This window comes from Hyperoodon ampullatus (assembly GCF_949752795.1).
Source record: "Hyperoodon ampullatus genome assembly, chromosome: 14".
In the NCBI taxonomy this organism is placed as follows: Eukaryota; Metazoa; Chordata; class Mammalia; order Artiodactyla; family Ziphiidae; genus Hyperoodon; species Hyperoodon ampullatus.
The window spans coordinates 20,286,173-20,307,192 of NC_136927.1; the positions used below are offsets into that span (position 1 = coordinate 20,286,173).

General features: G+C 45.8%; 2 protein-coding genes across 3 annotated transcripts in view; both read right to left on the reverse strand.

The window, feature by feature from the left end:
• Window positions 1-3,837: 3,837 nt before the first annotated feature.
• SMIM26 (small integral membrane protein 26) lies at window positions 3,838-5,227 on the reverse strand. Its single transcript, XM_079718475.1, has 2 exons — window positions 5,094-5,227; window positions 3,838-4,114 (listed from the first exon to the last, which is right to left on the reverse strand). The coding sequence occupies exons 1-2, from the start codon at window positions 5,209-5,211 to the stop codon at window positions 3,948-3,950; spliced, it is 285 nt and encodes a 94-aa protein (XP_079574601.1). The 5' UTR covers window positions 5,212-5,227; the 3' UTR covers window positions 3,838-3,947.
• A 4,364-nt stretch (window positions 5,228-9,591) lies between these two features.
• SEC23B (SEC23 homolog B, COPII coat complex component) overlaps window positions 9,592-21,020 on the reverse strand; it is a gene marked incomplete at its 5' end in the record, with an annotated part of 40,251 nt that continues 28,822 nt past the window's right edge. For both annotated transcript variants that reach the window (XM_079719678.1, XM_079719677.1), the window contains 3 exons: window positions 9,592-10,034; window positions 14,971-15,036; window positions 15,418-15,573. In XM_079719678.1, coding sequence (XP_079575804.1) covers window positions 9,945-10,034; window positions 14,971-15,036; window positions 15,418-15,573 — 312 coding nt within the window. In that variant the 3' untranslated portion in view covers window positions 9,592-9,944. The remainder of the gene's footprint in view (window positions 10,035-14,970; window positions 15,037-15,417; window positions 15,574-21,020) is intronic.

Sequence of the window (21,020 nt, forward strand, 5' to 3'; positions counted from 1 at the left end):
AATGTGTTCTATTAGTGTCTGGTGCTTACCATTCTATCCGAAGCATCTAGCACACTGCCTGGAGCTCAGATAACATTGCTGAATGAATACAGGTGTGAACTTGATTTTTTGGCTAACAAGGGGTCATAGATTTACAGTATGGCTGTGGCTGTACTAGGCATCCTATCCAGACACAATGTTCAGAAGTACAGGAGGCTATCTTCTCCCGGTGCTTCCTCTGAAGCTGGGACACCCTGCCCAGAAGCCCCTCGAGCTTCACCAGCCAGCGTGAGATCACATGACCATGCTTAACCCAATCACTAGCAAGGGAGATGGGACCTACTCCCCCTGACTGGCTCAGATGAGAGGTTCTCACCTGGGGCATAGAGCCCCCCAGGGGTTACCGGAAATGTGTGTGGGGAGGGGTGTCTGAAGCTGTCACAAGGTGTGAAGATTGTTACAGGCATTTAGTGCCCAAGGAACTTGAAATGCTAAAGCTCTTGCAACACCTGGGGCAGCCCACAAAATGGACTGTCACATCCACGGAGGCTGCAGTGCCCCCTGGAGAAACACTGACTTGGACCAATCAGGACCTGGGCCAGTCCCCCTGAAGCACCTGGCTTCAGGGTGAGCTCAGGGTCTGTTATAAAAGAGGAGTGGGATCAGTGGGTGCTGGGAAGGCAATCAGCACGGTCGACCAAGAGGTTGTTTCAGCTCAAGGCCATGTTGAACGAGTGATGTTGAAGAGGCATCTTCCTAAATCTCTTCAGGAATCTCCTAAATTCTTGAAAGTGAGATTGCCGGATCCAAGGATGTGCCATTTTCCATGTTGATACACGCTGCTAACCTGCTGTGCTGAAGAAAGAAGTTACTACCCATGGAAGCCCTGTTTTCAGAGGACAGGTCAGTTGTGACGAGGTAATTCCCTGGGGAGCCACAGGGAAGAAAGCAAAGCGGCTGGAGGACGACAGAAGCAGACTGCATTTATCACCAGAAAGAAGGCCTTTCACGCCTCATTTCCAGGAGTAGCTAAGACATTCTATTCCTGAGAATAATCATGTGTGCACAAACACTTTCTCCTTTGACAGTCACAACCCTATTAGTAGACAGGCTAGATATTATACCTCTTATTCAAAAGAAACCAAAGCTCAGAAAACACAGGGGATTTTTCTATCACGAAAAGTTAGGTTCCATTTTTAAAAAGAAATTAATAGGGAGATGTGATTTGCTTAGAGTTACATCAACTGTAGCAGAGACCCAAAGTCACAATGGCTTAAACTACGTAGAAGTTGATTCTTTCTCTCCTAAAGCCCTGGGCTGTGTGGTACTCCACAGGGCCGGAAAACCCAATTCCTTGTCTCTTGTTGCTCCACTATCCCTCAGGAGTCCTTTTCATCTGAATGGTCCCCGATGGCTCCTCCAGCGGGACGGATGTCAGGAAGGGGGCGCACGCCCCGGAGATACATACATCTTAAAAAAAAAAAAAAAAGAAAACCCACTCCCTCTAAATACTACCAGATCTCAGAATTTCGGGAAACTTATTTCCAATCCTGCAAACTCTCCTTCAATGGGCGATTCCCAACTTCTGAACAGACCGCGTTCCAACTGCACTTGCAAGATAGACGTTTGGAATTCTGAAAACCTTTTCCCAGAAGAACACTTTAAATTATATTTTGGTTGTTAGTCCACAAAGGCCTATTTAAGCCAAGATTCAGCAGAACTACGGGAATTGTTGAAGCTGCAGGCTGTTTGGAGCCACAACTGTTTTACTGGTCGGTCAGTAATAAGCGTTATGGAGAGAGAACATGGTCTTAGCACAAGCAGTTGGGGTTGAAGTGTTTTAAACAAGAAGGAATATATATATATATTATATATATATATAATATATATGTATATATATTATATATATATATAATATATATTATACACACACACACACACACACTCAGCTCCCAGAATTCCTACAGCCAGGCATCCACCCCGGGGTGGAGAAACCTTCTCTGGGGAAACTGACCTACAGAGGCAGGTATCTTAGTGCCTCCCGATGAAAGTCTGGCTTGCTGCCTGGAGTGGACATTTGTCCTGGAATCTACCTGCCCAGCATGCTGTGATCATCCTTCCTATATCTAGGAGATGCCCCACTTTGAGGGTCAACACAGCCCTGATGCGGAAGCCAGAAACGCACTTTCCCTGTCTTCTTGGCAGCCGGGGCCCAGGCATGAAACTGAGATTCCAAGGAGAGTGATGAGAAGCAGGCTGCTCTGGGAAGCCATTCAGAAACTCCCTTCCGGGCTTCCCTGGTGGCGCAGTGGTTGAGGGTCCGCCTGCCGATGCAGGGGACACGGGTTCGTGCCCCGGTCTGGGAGGATCCCACGTGCCGCGGAGCGGCTGGGCCCGTGAGCCATGGCCGCTGGGCCTGTGCTCCGGAGCCTGTGCTCCGCAGGGGGAGAGGCCACGGCAGTGAGAGGCCCGCCTACCGCAAAAAAAAAAAAAAAAAAAGAAACTCCCTTCCACCATCATATTCTGCTTCTTGCACGTTTGATGCCCATCACAGGGGTCCACCAGGGTGCCCACCCCACTGGCACTGACCCATTCTTGACCTCTGATGTCCAGTGAGGAGCCTCTGCTGCTGACATCTGAAGCTGCTACTTGTCATCTTGGAGCCTCTGTCACTTAGGTTGACTGCCCCCAAAGCACTGCTCAGGCCACCCACAAGGTAGAACTGACACCAAGGAGAAATCAAGGCAAAGGTTTGAAGGTGACAGTACTATAGCAGGAATCCAGAAATGTCCCATTCCTGTCCTACCAGGAATCCCTAGTCCTCACAGGGTCCCAAATAGCTGCGCACAAGAAACACTACCCAAATGGGCAACGAATGCTGGTTTCTTACTAACTGAGGCAGGACCCAGTGATCCACAGGAAGGGATCCGATACACAGGGAACTGACTCTCACAGGAGTGGAAGACAAACTCTGGCTTGGGAAGAAGCTGATCAGACTTTGACACTGTAGCTGCAAAGTGATGTTACTACAGAAATAACGGGGACAAAACTGGTGTGCAGTGAGAAAGGCAACAAGGCAGGCAATCCCCAGGCAGGCTCAGTGAGTGGCTACATTCCGGTTCCTGCTGCCAGGCCCTCCGAAGACCTCAACATACTCTGCTTGAATTCTGAGCTGTCTATACTCAGTTGTTTTTTTTTTTTTTTGGCCACGCTGCACAGCCTGTGGGACCTTAGTTCCCCGACCAGGGATTGCACCCACGCCCACAGCAGTGAAAGCACCAAGTCCTAACCACTGGACCACCAGGTAATTCCCTGTCCACACACATTTTTAATAAACATCTCTTTCTGATTTAATCGCATTTATGTGGGTTTGTTACTTGCAACCAAATGAGACCAGCGGAGAGAACACTGCGGCACTCAAGGGCAGGAAGCCCGCTGTCCTCACTTTGTATCCCCTATCTCTAGAATACTGGTAACCACCGCTGGGGTTTAATCCACTCCTGCTGAAAGAATGAGGGTATCTGTACTGCTTCTAAAGAACAGATCGAGTCTATTTAATCCAGGAGTTATAATCTAATTCACAACATACTTACCAAGCACCCACTAGTGCCCAAAGGGCTGCTCTAAGTCCCAAACTGAACATGGAGATTTGCTTAACGGGACCACAAAAGCTATGTCTGACAGCAACATGAAAGGAATATAAAGTTACATGAACTAATTTCAGAAAACCAAGCTTATGGAAGCTCATTACGACATTTCACTTCAATCTTTTACTCCTGAGTATAGAAGGACACCTCCTGAATATGGAAATTTACTTTTCTTCAAGGAAATATTTATTGCATATTATTAGTGATTCTATTTTACAGCAAAATTAAATGTATACACTTTTCACAGAGAAAGTGGAAATCACAGTATCTCTCAAATTTATATGCTGAACCAAAGTCCTGTTTTCAGAATTCAGCCGTCCATCATGATTTTGGTCCAGGGCCACCGGTCCATGATTTCAAATAGTTGATGATCCTGGCAGTAATTGGAACAAAATCGTCTCTATATGTGACAATCGTTTCCACATAAAACCCTTTCGGGGGTTCAGACAGTTCATTTGTTGAGACATCCTTTTGTTCTACTTCACTACCTTAAAAAAAAAAAAAAGGAACAGCTGCATCACTAACTTTCATTTTATCTTACTTTATTTTTTTATTGAAGTATAGTTGATCACTAACTTTTAACTTAGGCAGCAGTCATTAGAATTATTAGTAAAGTCTTTGAAATAAAATAAACTAAGGTAAGAATTACCCCCACCCCCATCAGGTTCCTGACACTGTTTTCTTTCTGTAAAAAATAAAATTTAGGTAATTTTTTAAAAATGACCACTACAGAGATAAATGTTTTAAAATGCTTAATACTGACATGTGCACTTTCAGGCCATTGGTGATCTTCATCACCAAATGTAATCTTCAGCACAGTTTTTACATAAACAGCTTTACTGAGATAATACTTATTATACAATTAACTCATTTAAATGTAAATTCAGTCTTTAATATCTTCAGATCTGTGCAACCAGCACCAAAATAAAGTGTAGAATATTTTCATCCACAAAAGGAAACCCCTTATTTTGTAGCAATCGCTCCCCCACCAGCTCCTCCCCTTCAGCCCCAGGCAGCCCCTACTCTAGACGAAGCCATAGATTTCCAGAACATTTTTGAAAGCTGCGGGATTTCCTTTTCCTCTCAGCAACTGGGAAGATTTCAATACTCCTTCGCTGGTGTAAGTCAGCGAAATCGTTTGGTCGCCAAATGCGACCATGTGACCAAAGCAGGGCTGAAGTTACAGAAGCATCGCCTCTTTAAACCACCATCCAGGGTCTTTGAAATTCCACCTGGAACCTCACGGATTCTTCAAATTCCGAGGATAGGGGCGGCCTCGCTCAATAAACCAGCAAGGTTCGGGGAAGAGGCTCTAAAAGGTCATGGCTGGCAGATTCCACGATAACGCGCGGCTCTAAGCACCGCTCCCGGTCTCTTTGCGCAGCACAGCGAAGCCACTTCTGCGACCCCCGGACACGCCCCACGCAATGCCGCGCGTCCCCCGGAGGTCCCGCCCGAGGGCCGTACCTGGCGGTTTGCTCTTTCTCTGACTCCACAAAAACAAAGGGCCCAGCATGGTCCAGGCGCCCAGTCCGTACAGCACAGACATCCGCCGGTACCAAGACAGGGCCTTTTCCGGACGCATGACGCCGCCAGGACTACCTCGCTCCTCGGAGTCTCAGGGCGGAGGCGGGCCTTCCGGTGGGCGTGTCACCGCCGCCGCCGCCTCCAATGGGGAGCCTCCCCGGGTGGCCGCTTCCTGCGCCGGCCCCGACGCATCCTGGGGCGTGTAGTCCGGACGTCGCGCTGGGCAACGCACTCGGGTCTGGCGCCTGGGCTCCGGAGACGATTTTGCCTCCTATGGGACGGGCCCCAATGACACTTTCTCTCAGGCAAACCTCCCACTTGCAAAATTGTAAGGCCTGCTTTACATAGGCTTTGGGTGGCCCTTGTAAAAGCTTATAATTCCTTCCCTCCTCCAGCTCTCAGGTTTGCGAGGATACCCCGTCTACGCCCCGCAACTCATCTTCCCCATCTTCCTGCCTGGAGCCCTGTCTGGTGCGCGTGGGTCCCTCCATGTCTGAATCAGCCCCTCCACTGGGCTGTGGGTCCCATTCTTCTCTGCCTTTCAGGGTCCTGGCCCAACAACTACACTCTAACTGTCCACCTCCATCTCACGCCCTTTTCATTCCGTTGTTTTTTACTCCATCATACAAACGAGCCCGCGCCTCAAAAACAAGTCTCCACTCGATCCACCATCAGCTTTTCTCTTATCCGTACATTTCTTCGAAGCATAATCTACCCCCACTCCAAGAAACCAAACAACTTGAGAGCAAAAGGGATGTGTTGGGCACAGAGTGGACACTCAGTAAACTGCCATAGCCAGTAACGACTTTGCAGCCATAATCAGACTTGATTTCCAGCGCATACGACTCCACCTGCTCCTTTCATAGCTTAGAAAACATAATTTTCTTCAGAATCTATTTATCCTTCAGGGCTCTTCCCATTTCTCCCACCCTCTAGAAATTGGTGTTTTGCCACACACAAAAATTAACGCCAAATGGATCATAGGCTTAAATATAAAAGCTAAAACTACAAACCGAGGAGAAAAGATCTAACACAACGATTGGAAATCAACTACATCCAATATAAAATAAAAATTTTAAAAAGCGATCTTTGCCATCTTGGGATAGGCAAAGATTTCTTAGAATACAAAAAGCATAAACCACAAAACAAATATTGGTAAATTGGACTTCTTCAAAATTAAATCTTTTGCTCTTCAAAAGGCAGTTAAGAAAATGAAACAAGCCACAAGATAAAATATTCAGAGTAGGTATATCTGACAAAGGACTTATATCAGAATATATAAGGATATCTTCTTACAATTCAATTATAAAAAGACAACCGATGGGCTTCCCTGATGGCACAGTGGTTGAGAGTCTGCCTGTCGATGCAGGGGACACGGGTTCGTACCCCGGTCTGGGAAGATCCCACATGCCGCGGAGCGGCTAGGCCCGTGAGCCATGGCCGCTGAGCCTGCACGTCCAGAGCCTGTGCTCCGCAACGCAAGAGGCCACAACAGTGAGAGGCCCACGTACCGCAAAAAAAAAAAAAAAAAAAAAAAAAAAAGACAACCGAACTGAAAAACAGGCAACAATCACTTAACTAAAGAAGATATACAAATGGCCAATAAGTACAGGGGCATTGTTAGTCATCACAGCAATGCAAATTAAAACCACGAGACACCCTTACACACCTATTAGAATGACTAAAAATTATGTTGAGAATACCAAGGGTTGTACAGATTTGGAGCAATCAAACCTCTTACTGGTGGGAACATAAAATATCACAACCTCTTTGCAATACTGGCAGTTTCTTAAAAATTGAAGTACCCCTACTGTATGAATCAGACGTTCAGTTCCTAGTTATTTACCCAAAGGAAATGAAAACATTATGTCCACACAAACGTACGTATATGGGTGTTCACAGAGCTTTATTCATAAGAGCCCCCAAATGGAAACAACCCAAATGTCTATCAACTAGTGGATGGATAAAGGAAATGTGAGTCTACCACTCTGTAATAAAAGGAACTACTGGGGCTTCCCTGGTGGCGCAGTGGTTAAGAATCCACCTGCCAATGCAGGGAACACGGGTTCGAGCCCTGGTCTGGGAAGATCCCACATGCCGCGGAGCAACTAGGTCCGTGAGCTACAACTACTGAGCCTGCGCGTCTGGAGCCTGTGCTCCGCAACAAGAGAGGCCGCGACAGTGAGAGGCCCGCGCACCGCGATGAAGAGTGGCCCCCGCTCGCCGCAACTAGAGAAAGCCCACACGCAGAGAAGACCCAACACAGCCAAAAATAAATAAATATTAAAAAAAAAAAAAGGAACTACTGTACTGATCCATGCAGTTGCATGGATAACAGATGGGTAATGCTAAGTGAAAGAAACCAGGCACAAAAGAAACCAGACATAAAATTCTGGAAGCAAATTCATCTATAGTGGGAGAAAGCCGACAAGTAGTTGCCTCCGACCTGGGTGTGCAGAAAGGGAACGACTAAAAGGGGCCTTAAGAAACTTTGGGGGCAGTGAAATGTTGTGTCTTGATGGTGATGTGATGGTGGTGCTTTCATGGGTGTGCACATCTATTGAAACTCATTGAACTGTACACTTTAAATGGGTGCAGTTTATCATATGTAAATTATACCCCAATAAGGTTGTTAAAAACAAAACAGGAAAACCAGTATTCTGTTCCAAGCTTGCTTCTCTTCTCATACTGAGCAACTTTACTCATGTTATTTACTTTATACGTTTATGACTCTCAAATATACGCCACATTCTCCTGAAAGATAAATGCATACTAATTACTGCCAACCTGCAGGACATTTTCAGTTCTACCCCACAAGCTCCTGAAACTCAAAGAGCGGCCAGGATTGAATTTATCAATGCCACCCCTACTGCGCCCCACCCCCCAACAGGAAAGAAACCTTCCCTGACTCACCCTCTCACCTAACACCTCATCCGTCACCTGTGCCTAAAAGCTGCCTCTGTTGAGGCCTCGGCTGGTTTCCAGCCTCCTTCCATCCAGGCTGCCACTCTCCTAATTGATCATTTCAGGAGTTTCCTTGCTTTCAAGATGGAGTTTATAGTTACTAGGCACATTGGCTCAGTATCTCCCTCTCGGGATGCCTGCTCTCCAAAGAACACTAACACCCACCTCCACGTTCTTTGGAAACAGCCACCAGCACCCACAGGTGGGACCTGCATGGCTCAGGGTGCCCCTCAGCACCTTCACTCATTGTCACTGGAGAGACACCAGAGCCAGCTGGGTCTATCACATTCCTCCTGTCAATTGGAAACAGGCCCAAGGAGGAAGTTTCAACCCTAAACTGGATACGCAGGCTTATGTACTCTTCTATATGATCTACCTCAATTCAAAATTATATCCCAAATATAAGAAAAATATTCTATGGAAAAGGTAAATAAAAGCCTTAGGCATTTAAAATGTAATCGTTAAACATTTTAAGATAGAAAACCCTCCCAGAATTTTGAGCAGAGGTTAAGATGGCAGTAAGTACAAATTCAAAAGATAGAGCATTGGAATCAATCCAGATGGTCCGACAGCCAAATAGGAGTTCCCAGCTTTACTTTTCTACATAGCACTCATTAGCTTCTTAAAAAATTATATAATTTACTTCTAATTTTTTTTTTTACTTCTAATTTTTTAATGTTGGTCTTCCCTACCCAGAATATAAGCTGAGAACAGGAATTCAGGAATTGTTATTTTATTGATTACATTCCCAGGCCCTAGAAGACTACTCCAAACATAGCAAATACTGAATAATTATTTGGTGAATGATTGAAAAAACGCCTCCAAAGTTCTGAGATAAAATTATTTTGGGCCTAGATTTTATACTCAGTAAAGCTGTCAGGTATGAAGGCAGAACAGGTTCTGTGAATTATCTCTTGTCTGCTCTTCTTAGGAACAGTCACTTAAGGCAGCAAAATGACTTATGAGATAAAAGGAAAACTGGAACTTACCTAGGAGTCCAAACAAAAGAAATTCCTGGATGACAGCTGTCCTAGCAATTGGCCCATGTTAAAAGGGGATATAAACCTCTAAACAAGGATGAACTCCACTGAGTAGAATAAGCTGGAATTTTTTTTTAACTGAGGTAACATTGGTTTATAACATATGTTTCATGTGTACATTATAATTCAACTTCTGTATGCACTACAGTGTGCTCACCACCATCCAGCACCATACAGTTGACCCCCTCCACCCATTCACCCTCCCACACCCCTTCCCCTCTGGTGACCAGCAATCTGTTCTCTGCATCTCAGGTGAGGTAGGAACAGCGCCACTCCAGACCACTCTGCCTCAATAAAGTTTCACATATTTCTTACTTTTCCTTGTCTGTTAATATTTGGACAGTAAATGAAGATTAAGTTCAGGAATTACCTCTTGGGGAATTTACTTAAAACACACAGAGACCTCAGAAATCAAGTTTGTATTAGCATTATTTTAACCAGTGCTTCTTCATCCAGATTTATTTCCTTTCTGATCATTATGATTTTCATGTAAGCAAGCTGCCAAAATACATTAGCTCTGATTTTATACAGACTCTAAAAGTTAGGATACAAAAAGCATATAAACATCTACCAGTACCAAAACGTTTATGACCTTATAATTTTATGGTGTAAAGAAAATGGCACAGATAAGGAATACAAGTAAATTAAAATCTAAAGAGTTACATAACACTTCTTTTGATTATTTATTAAAATGCAGCAGAAAAGTAAAAGGAATGTTAAGCCTTTATACACAACTGTGTGCACAGTGTAACAGTGTTTTCTTCCATTTCCTTCTCATGTCCTCAGCTCAGCAGGCACTGGAGACAGCCAGTTTCTTCAAATGGTCCATGAACACCTGCAGGCTGACGTCATCAGTCAGGATGGGTGCTCCTGTTTCCTGAAGTTTAATGAAAAAGGTTTACTGGCAGGTCTCTTAGAAGTTGGTTGGAATTCATAAGTTATTAAGGACCTTTCCCCTCACAAAATTAGCAAGTGCTGTCCGTCTGCCAAGAGCACTCCTGCCACCCAGCCCCATCCTCTACCTAGCTAATCTTTTCAACTAAAGCATAATTTCCTCACAAAACCCTTCCCTGATCCACTCATATCAGGTCATTCCTGCCACTACAGACAGTTTTGAGCATATGCCCTTCTACTTTACCCCCCTGTGTAGTTCTGATGACTCATCCAGGGTCTGGCTCCCAGCAGGCATGAACTCCTGGGGGCCCACATGCCCCATCTCTCATCTTCCCCACCACCCTGCCACAACCAGCATGATGCTCTTAAATGATCTGCTTACAACAGAAGCTTGGTAACAGCATATTCACAATGAGTGAATCAGTATCCACTAAACAGATGGATCTCTGCAATACCAAGAAATGCTTATGATTCAATTAATTAAGGGAAAAAGTACTGAATAGAAACCTTGATTTCTAATAAGATTCCAATTTGTTAAAAAATATATATATACATATGCACACACACCCAGATATACTATGATATATACTTTTATATTAACTAGAAAGAAGCCAGAAGTACTTAACTCTAGCTAGTAGCATTCTATGTAATTTAAACTTTCTTTCTAAATTTTTTTTTACATATACTAGTTTTCTAAAAATGAAACGGGGGGCTTCCCAAGTGGCACAGTGGTTGGGAGTCCGTCTGCCGATGCAGGGGACACGGGTTCGTGCCCCGGTCCGAGAGGATCCCACATGCCGCGGAGCAGCTGGGCCCGTGAGCCACGGCCGCTGAACCTGCGCGTCCGGAGCCTGTGCTCCGCAGCGGGAGAGGCCACAACAGTGAGAGGCCCACGTACTGCACACACACAAAAAAAGAAACGGTACTACTGTTATAATCAGAAAAATATAAGCATGATTATAAGTTTTATAAAAGGATTTCTCTGGGAAGAAAGAGTAGATGTACTTTTCCTCATTCCTTCAACTAAGTACAAGTAAAAACCCTGGATGTTTTATATAAAACAAACATAAGAAGACTTTGAAAGGTGGCGAAAAGACAGCAGATTAACTAGCGACCCTGGGATGCAGGGAACCACACAGCGGCCAGTTCCCAGGGCTTCCTTTTTGCCTCATGCATGCACGCCAGACTTGGAGCTGAAAAAGCTGGCAACAGTTACTGAGCACAGACAAAAACCACAACAAAAAGAGCCCACTTTCTCTAGCAAAAGACCAGGGCAGCCTAGCAAGACAGAAAAGGCTGAGCGGATCGGGTAGACTTGCACCCTCACATGGCAGTACTGAGGGATCCAACAATCCCACCAGGGTGGTATCAGAAAAGGCCAAGTATGGAGCCAGGAATTTCATCCCTGCTGGCCAGTAAGAAGTCTCCCTGCACCCATGGTGTCCGCAGAGACCATACAGGGAGCCTGGACTTCCACCCCACACCTGGTAGTAATAAGATGTCCACGCCCCACCCACTGGGGTGGTATCAGAGAAGGCTTAGTGCAGAGAAAGCACTTTCACCATCACCCACCAGTGACAAGGCCACCTCCACAGGAGGATCAATGGGAACCAGGTGGGGAGCTGGAAATCCCGTCCCCACACACAGTAACAAGAAGTCGCCCTCCACCTCAGGTGTCAACAGAGGCCAATGGAAAACCTGAACCCCTGTCTCACCCGGCAGAAATGAAACAATGTACCGCCCCCTTCCCTGCCAGAGCAGTGTGACAAAAGCCAGCCAAAACAGGTTGAAATTGATCCAGAGTCTCATAACAAATATGAAAATGTCCACGTCTCAATCAAAAATCACTTGTTATGGGGCTTCCCTGGTGGCGCAGTGGTTAAGAATCCGCCTGCCAATGCAGGGGACACGGGTTCGATCCCTGGTCCGGGAAGGTCCCACATGCTGTGGAGCGGCTAGGCCCGTGAGCCATGGCCGCTGAACCTGCGCGTCCGGAGCCTGTGCTCCACAACGGGAGAGGCCACAACAGTGAGAGGCCCGCATACCGCAAAAAAAAAAAAAAAGCAGTACTCATTCAGTAGAAACCATACTCATTTTGAATTGTGGTCTTTTCCTAGGCTACCAACATGAAGTACGATCCTCCCCCGTGATACTGGGTGGCTCCCAGCCACACTGATCATATGGGTCAACAACCAAGACACTCAAAACCATTCTGTTTTTCACTTTCAGTATAGCATTCAATAAGTTACATGAGATATTCAACACTTCATTATAAAATACGGTTTGTGTTAGATGATTTTGCCCAACTGTAGGCTAATCTAAGTGTTCTAAGCATATTTAAGGTAGGCCAGGCTAAGGTATGATATTCGGTAGGTTAGGTGTATTAAATGCATTTTCAAGTTATGATGGATTTATTGGGATGCAATCGCATCACAAGCTGAGGAAGATCTGTACTAACAATGAACAACTGGACACTGAAATTAAAAGTACAGCACCATTCACAATCACTCAAAAAAAAAGAAAGTGAAAATACACAACACTGATGAAAGAAATAAAAATAGATTTAATAAATGTTCAGGGAATTCCCTGGTGGTCCAGTGGTTAGGACGTGGCGCTCTCACTGCCGAGGGCCCAGGTTCAATCCCTTGTTGGGGAACTAAGATCCCACGAGCTGTGCAGCATGGCCCCCCCAAAAAAAAAAAGTTTGTAAGAAACCTGTACAAGGGCTTCCCTGGTGGCACAGTGGTTCAGAATCCGCCTGCCAATGCAGGGGACACAGGTTCAAGCCCTGGTCCGGGAAGAGCCCACATGCCGCGGAGCAACTAAGCCCGTGCGCCACAACTACTGAGCCTGTGCCCTAGAGCCTGCGAGTCACAACTACTGAGTCCGCGCGTCTAGAGCCCATGCTCTGCAACAAGAGAAGCCACCACAATGAGAAGCCCACGCACCGCGACGAAGAGTAGCCCCCACTCACCACAACTAGAGAAAGCCCGAGCACAGCAACGAAGACCCAACACAGCCAAAAAAAAAAAAAAAAAAAAAACTGTATAAACAACCCAGCTGTCCTTCAATGGGTGAATGATTAAATAAAATGCAGTATGTCTATACCACAGAACACTACTCGTCAAATAAAAAGGAACAAATTACCTATAAATTCAACACTTAAATGAATCTCTAAATAAGTATGCTGAGGGAAAAAAGCCAATCCCAAAAGTTTATGTACCATGTGGTTTCATATATGTAACCGTTTTTTTTTTTTTTTTTAATACATTTATTTATTTATTTATTTATTTATTTTTGGCTGTGTTGGGTCTTCGTTTCTGTGCGAGGGCTTTCTCCAGTTGCGGCGAGCAGGGGCCGCTCTTCATCGCGGTGCGCAGGCCTCTCACTGTTGTGGCCTCTCCCATTGTGGATCACAGGCTCCAGACACGCAGGCTCAGTAGTTGTGGCTCACAGGCTTAGTTGCTCCGCGGCATGTGGGATCTCCCCAGACCAGGGCTCGAACCCATGTCCCCTGCACTGGCAGGCAGATTCCCAACCACTGCGCCACCAAGGAAGCCCTATGTAACCGTTTTTTTTAAATTGAAGTATAGCTGATTTACAATGCTGTGTTAGTTTCTGGTGTACAGCAAAGTGATTCAGCTATACATACATACATATATTCTTTTCCGTTATGGACTATGACAAGATATTGAATACAGTTCCCTGTGTATGTAACACATGTTAACTTTTTTATGACAAAATTATAGAAATATAAAACAGGAGATCAGGAGAGAAGTGAGCATAACTATAAAAGGGCAACATGAGAGATCCTTGTGCTGGTGGAAATGCATATCTTAATGTCCTGGTTATGATACTGTATTACAGTTTTGCAAGATGTTACCACTGGTGGGGGGGGAACTGGGTAAAGAGCAAAGGGGATCTCTCTGTATTGTTTCATACAACTGCATATAAATTTACAATTACCTCCCAAAAAATGTTATAAGAAAACAGAATGAAAGAAAAGACTCATTTGAGGGAGACATAAATGCTGGGAATAATTAGATAAAGAAGGAAATTGGAGCTAAAAAGTGAAGAGGAGGCAGAAGGAACGGCGAGCATGAGTCCATGTGTCTGCCCTGCACTCCTGGGGGAGACAGAGGTGTGGGGACTCTGGGCAATGCCACTGTGTCTCCGAGGGAAGCACGTAGAGGCCACAGTTCAGCGTTCTGTCCTCTGGCCTGAACCTGTCAGACTCCGCTGTGTACTGCAGAAGGGGATCCACACAGGGCATGTCCCCACCCCCAGCCTACACAGAAGTCCCTAGCCCCCCTTATCCAGGGTGGGCAGCTTCCAAGACCCCAGTGGCTGCCTCAAACCACAGGTAGAACAGAACCCTGCACGTACTAAGGTTTTCCTGTACAGGTGCTAATTAATATTGGCATATACAATATGGAAACACTGGAGAAAGATAACGCACTCCCCAGGTGGGAGGGAGCGGGAAGGTGTGAGATTTCACCAGGCTACTCAGAATGGTGTGTAATTCAAAACTAATGCATTATTTCTGGAATTTTCTGACCACAGCCGACCTCAGGTAACTAAAACCTTGTAAAGTGAAAATATGGATAAGGGGGATTACTGTATTATTCAAAGTTTTCTTCCCAGCAAAATACCCAAGTTACTCTGTCTCTGGGCCAAAAGGGATTCAATTCAATAAATTTGTAGAATTTATTTATTTATCTTTTCTTTTTTTTTTTGGCCGCACCTTGCAGCTTGCAGGATCTTAGTTCCCCGACCAGGGATTGAACCCGGGCCCCGACAGTGAAAGCGCCGAGTCCTAACCACTGGACCACCAAGGAATTCCCCAATTTGTAGAATTTAAAAACAAGTTTTTAAAAAAGCAGCCTGGCCTCCTCCTCAAATACCTGACAATTACTCACCTGTCCCCAAGCATACAGGTTATTGTGTGTCTGAGATGGATTCACTTTGGACAAAAGGAAGCGAGCCTTTAAAAAAAAAAAGAGAGAGATTTAGATTTAAAGATTAAAAGTGGCATTAATATTAGTGTAATAGGAAAAAAAAGTTTTTACTTTTTTTTTGTTAAATTAGAAACTTTTTACCACATAGGAACCCATTTCTTTAGTTTAAGCCCAAAGCCTCTCCATTTATTAGGGTTCCTGAAACATGAAGTGTATTTCATTCTGGCAGTCCTCTACCTTACACCAACATATTTTGACCACTCATTTAAAAAGAAGTCATATTTGGAAGCTGACCTATAAGTCAATTTATGTCACCATATAAGATACAAACCAGGCAGTCTGGATTTATAGCCATGAGAATGCATCATAAAGCCAACAGAGCATCAGGGCCGGGCTGGGCTCGCTCACCTGGCTGCCTCCATGCTCCGTGTTGATGTACCGCGGCATGGGGAAGCGCGCGTGCAGGATCTCCTGAGCATCGTCCAGGGGTGCCTGCAGAAGGTGCTTGAAGTTTTCGTACTCAGGCATGTCCTGGTAGCCCGCTTTCTGCCACTGGGCTATGGTCTGCACCAAAACAAAGAAATCAAAACTACCGTGGAGGTGCTGTGATGACAGCCTTCTCTGACACCCCTGACATTCTAACGTCCCACCCGCAACTTGTTTTCAGTGACAAAGTCTTCTGTCGAGAGAGACGAGCGTCCGAGGGGAGCCATGTGGAGCTGACCAGGAGCATGAGTAAGCCGAGCACTGCGCCCACGACACTGCCACCTACACAGTCCCGCCAGAAATGTCAGTGCCCACCACACCTCCCCTCCCCTTTCTAACTGTACTGACAAACACCCTGGATCGGGTGCCCCAAGGAGCCCCGGGCTGCCCTGTTTTCCACCTCCCCCGCTATCACTCGGTCTAGCCCTCACGTCCTCACCACCCCTGGTAGGGAACGGGGTTTGCCGGCTTCCTATACAGACTCCACTGTCCCTTCTCTTTCCTGGTGGCACACATCTCACGCCCTCCTCTGGTGCTCGGCAGTCCCACGGGCGGGTGGGACCGACTCCACCCCAACCCCTGCTCCCCCGGGCCCCGAGCCTCTTGGTGGTGGAGATAAACTCTAAGAATCAAAGCATGGGTGTTAATTAGGCAACAAGCAGAAGGCAATACACCAAAGCGTAGAAAGGAAAGACTGTCTCCCCAACTAAACACGGTGTCTCAATCCTTCTTTCATTCCCGTCAGCAACTGTGCTAGGAAACACACCTTAATCATGCCAGAAATGAATACTCACTGACTGATTAATATATCTCTATAACTAAACAGAAGTGCTTTCACATGTTATTTGGGGGATACTAAAAAAGAAAGCAATGGAGAGAGAAAATGGAGTAAGAAGACGTAACACGTGAGGAATGCGTTCTGGAAACAGAACTGCTGTCAGGAGACCAGCCTGCTCTCACCTCCCCCGCGGCACCAACGCTGTTTCCCAGGTCTTAATTTCTGACTGGCTGGTGGCGTGGAGGGAATGCCCATAGGCTTGCTTGGGACCAAGAGTTCATAAGAACCCCCGCAATCAGAAGGCTTAGGACTTCTAAAGGGCGAGAGCGAGGTCATCTGCCTTCATCTTTAGAACCTATCCCTTGCACACAGAAGGTGCTCAATCAACGTGTGAAGGAACAGGATAGCGGTTGTAGTCAGAGATGTCTATAAGGGATGAGCTGAAGACACAGGAAGCTCCTGAAGGCAACAGTGGGAACAGCAGCTGGTCGGTCACCCAGCCTTAAGTCTAGGACCACTACTGATGACCTGGCACCTGTGGGCAAGTGGCTAGCAGAGTGGCTGTTAATATGCTGAAAACAGTTTAAAGTTATAAAATGCCTGTTAGTATTAGAAAAACCATTTCTTTCTAGGGCATTAAAGAATGCCGAAACACAATTTACATCTTTTCAGGACATTTGAAATCACTTCTAATGTACAGACACCAGGAAGTCAAGTCAGTTGCCAAAACAATGTACTGAAGGTAAAAAATGTACAATAGACAAAAAAGAGAATATATCCATGAATATAGCACTCAGTTAAAGAATTTTCTCCTGAGGAGCCATTCCTTTCCTTAGGGCATGAACCTCTTTGAGAAAGAAATGCATGCTGCCCTGAACAGCATCCATAGCCATCCTAGGGATCCACAGACCTGGCATAAGGTTCACTGGGCCACATTATCTCAGAGAAAAAACTCTAGTCCCCAAATTAGCAGTATTTACTAGTGACTCTAACAAAACTCTGAAAGGACAGTGTGAATATAAAAAGTTTACTGACGAAAAGTAAACTGATCTTGCCTGACAACTCAGAAAGCAATAAATCATAGTGATTTAAAAGGACCAGCTGGGGCTTCCCTGGTGGCGCAGTGGTTGAGAGTCTGCCTGCCGATGCAGGGGACACGGGTTTGTACCCCAGTCCGGGAAGATTCCACATGCCGTGGAGCGGCTGGACCCATGAGCCATGGCCGCTGAGCCTGCGCATCCGGAGCCTGTGCTCCGCAACGGGAGAGGCCACAACAGTGAGAGGCCCACGTAACGCAAAAAAAAAAAAAAAAAAAAAAAAAAAAAAAAAAAAAAGGACCACCTGAACAACAGTATGGAGGTTTCTCAAAAAACTAAAAATAGAACTACCATATGACCCAGCAATTCTACTCTCCTGGGTATATATCCGTATAAAACAAAAACACTAATTCGAAAAGACACATGCACCCCAATTTTCATAGCGGCATTATTTATAATTGCCAAGATATGGAAGCAACCTAAGTGTCCATCAACAGATGAATGGATAAAGAAAACATGGTAGATATATACAATGGAATACTACTCAGCCATAAAAAAGAATGAAATTTTGCCATCTGCAACAACATGGATGGACCTAGAGGGTATTCTGCTAAGTGAAATAAGTCAGACAAAGACAAATACTGTATATCACTTACATGTGGAATCTGAAAAATACAACCAGTGATGTAACAAAAAACAAGCAGACTCACAGGTATAGAGAACAAACGAGTGGTCTGTGGAGTGGGGGGCACTGTATATGCAGGTGGGGGAGTGGGAGGTACAAACTACTGGCTCAAGGATGTGTTGTACAACATGAGAAAAATAACCTTTAAAAAGTGTATAAGGAAAAGAATTAAGCTAGACTTCCGGGTAAGATGGCGGAAGAGTAAGACGCGGAGATCACCTTCCTCCTCACGGATACACCAGAAATACAGCTACACGTGGAACAACTCCTACAGAACACCTACTGAACGCTGGCAGAAGACCCCAGACCTCCCAAAAGGCAAGAAACTCCCCACATACCTGGGTAGGGCAAAGCGGAGAGATTCCCGCACAGAGGATCGGTGCCGAGCGGCACTCACCAGCCCGAGAGGCTTGTCTGCTCGCCCGCCGGGGCGGGCGGCGCTGGAAGCTGAGGCTTGGGCTTCGGTCAGAGCGCAGGGAGAGGACTGGGGCTGGCGGCGAGAACTCAGCCTGAAGGGGGCTAATGTGCCACAGCTAGCCGGGAGGGAGTCCGGGAAAACTCTGGAGCTGCCGAAGAGGCAAGAGACTTGTTCTTCCCTCTTGGTTTCCTGCTGCGCGAGGAGAGGGGATTAAGAGCGCTGCTTAAAGGGGCTCCACAGACGGGCGCGAGTCGCGACTGAAAGCGCGGAGCCCAGTGACGGGCGTGGGACGCTGGGGCTGCTGCTGCCGCCGCCAAGAAGCCCGTGTGCGAGCGCAGGTCACTGTCCACACCGCCCTTCCGGGAGCCTGAGCAGCCCGCCACTGCCGGGGTCCCGGGATCCAGGGGCGGCTTCCCTGGGAGAACGCACGGCGCGCCTCGGGCTGGTGCAACGTCACGCCGACCTCTGCCGCTGCAGGCTCGCCCCGCACTCCGTGCCCCTCCCTCCCGCCCGGCCTGAGTGAGCCAGAGTTCCCGAAGAGGCTGCTCCTTTAACCCTTTCCTGTCTGAGCGAAGAACAGACGCCCTCCGGCGACCTACACGCAGAGGCGGGGCCAAATCCAAAGCTGAGACCCGGGAGCTGTGAGAACAAAGAAGAGAAAGGGAAACCTCTCCCAGCAGCCTCAGAAGCAGCGGATTAAAGCTCCACAATCAACTTGATGTACCCTGCATCTGTGGAATACATGAATAGACAACAAACCATCCCAAATTGAGGAGCCAGGAGTCAGTACTGTGCCTCTGAGGTGGGAGAGCCAACTTCAGGACACTGGTCCACAAGAGACCTCCCAGCTCCACATAATATCAAACGGCGAAAATCTTCCAGAGATCTCCATCTCAACACCAGCACCCAGCCTCACTCAACGACCAGCAAGCTACAGTGCTGGACACCCTATGCCAAACAACTAGCAAGACAGGAACACAACGCCACCCATTAGCAGAGAGGTGGCCTAAAATCATAAGAAGTCTGCAGACACCCCAAAACACACCACCAGACGCGGACCTGCCCACCAGAAAGACAAGATCCAGCCTCATCCACCAGAACACAGGCACTAGTCCCCTCGACCAGGAAACCTACACAACCCACTAAACCAACCTTAGCCACTGGGGACAGACACCAAAAACAACAGGAACTACGAACCTGCAGCCGGCAAAAAGGAGACCCCAAACACAGTAACATAAGCAAAATGAGAAGACAGAAAAACACACAGCAGGAGAAGGAGCAAGATAAAAACCCACCAGACCTAACAAATGAAGAGGTAATAGGCAGTCTATCTGAAAAAGAATTCAGAATAATGATAGTAAAGATGATCCAAAATCTTGGAAATAGAATAGACAAAATGCAAGAAACAGTTAACAAGGACCTAGTAGAACTAAAGATGAATCAAGCATCGATTAAAAACACAATAAATGAAATGAAAAATACTCTAGATGGGATCAATAGCAGAATAACTGAGGCAGAAGAACGGATAAGTGAGGTGGAAGATAAAATAGTGGAAATAACTAATGCAGAGCAAAATAAAGAGAAAAGAATGAAAAGAACAGAGGACAGTCTCAGAGACCTCTGGGACAACATTAAACGCACCAACATTCGAATTATAGGGGTTCCAGAAGAAGAAGAGAAAAAGAAAGGGACTGAGAAAATATTTGAAGAGATTATAGTTGAAAACTTCCCTAATATGGGAAAGGAAATAGTTAATCAAGTCCAAGAAGCACAGAGAGTCCCATACAGAATAAATCCAAGGAGAAATACGCCAAGACACATATTAATCAAACTGTCAAAAATTAAACACAAAGAAATCATATTAAAAGCAGCAAGGCAAAAACAACAAATAACACACAAGGGAATCCCCATCAGGATAACAGCTGATCTCTCAGCAGAAACTCTACAAGCCAGAAGGGAGTGGCAGGACATAATTAAAGTGATGAAGGAGAGAAACCTGCAACCAAGATTACTCTACCCAGCAAGGATCTCATTCAGATTTGATGGAGAAATTAAAACGTTTACAGACAAGCAAAAGCTGAGAGAGTTCAGCACCACCAAACCAGCTTTACAACAAATGCTAAAGGAACTTCTCTAGGCAAGAAACACAACAGAAGGAAAACACCTACAATAACGAACCCAAAACAATTAAGAAAATGGGAATAGGAACATACATATCGATAATTACCTTAAATGTAAATGGACTAAACGCTCCCACCAAAAGACACAGATTGGCTGAATGGATACAAAAACAAGACCCATATATATGCTGTCTACAAGAGACCCACTTCAGACCTAGAGACACATACAGACTGAAAGTAAGGGGATGGAAAAAGATATTCCATGCAAATGGAAACCAAAAGAAAGCTGGAGTAGCAATTCTCATATCAGACAAAATAGACTTTAAAATAAAGACTACTAGAAGAGACAAAGAAGGACACTACATAATGATCAAGGGATCGATCCAAGAAGAAGATATAACAATTGTAAATATTTATGCACCCAACATAGGAGCACCTCAATACATAAGGCAAACACTAACAGCCATAAAAGGAGAAATCGACAGTA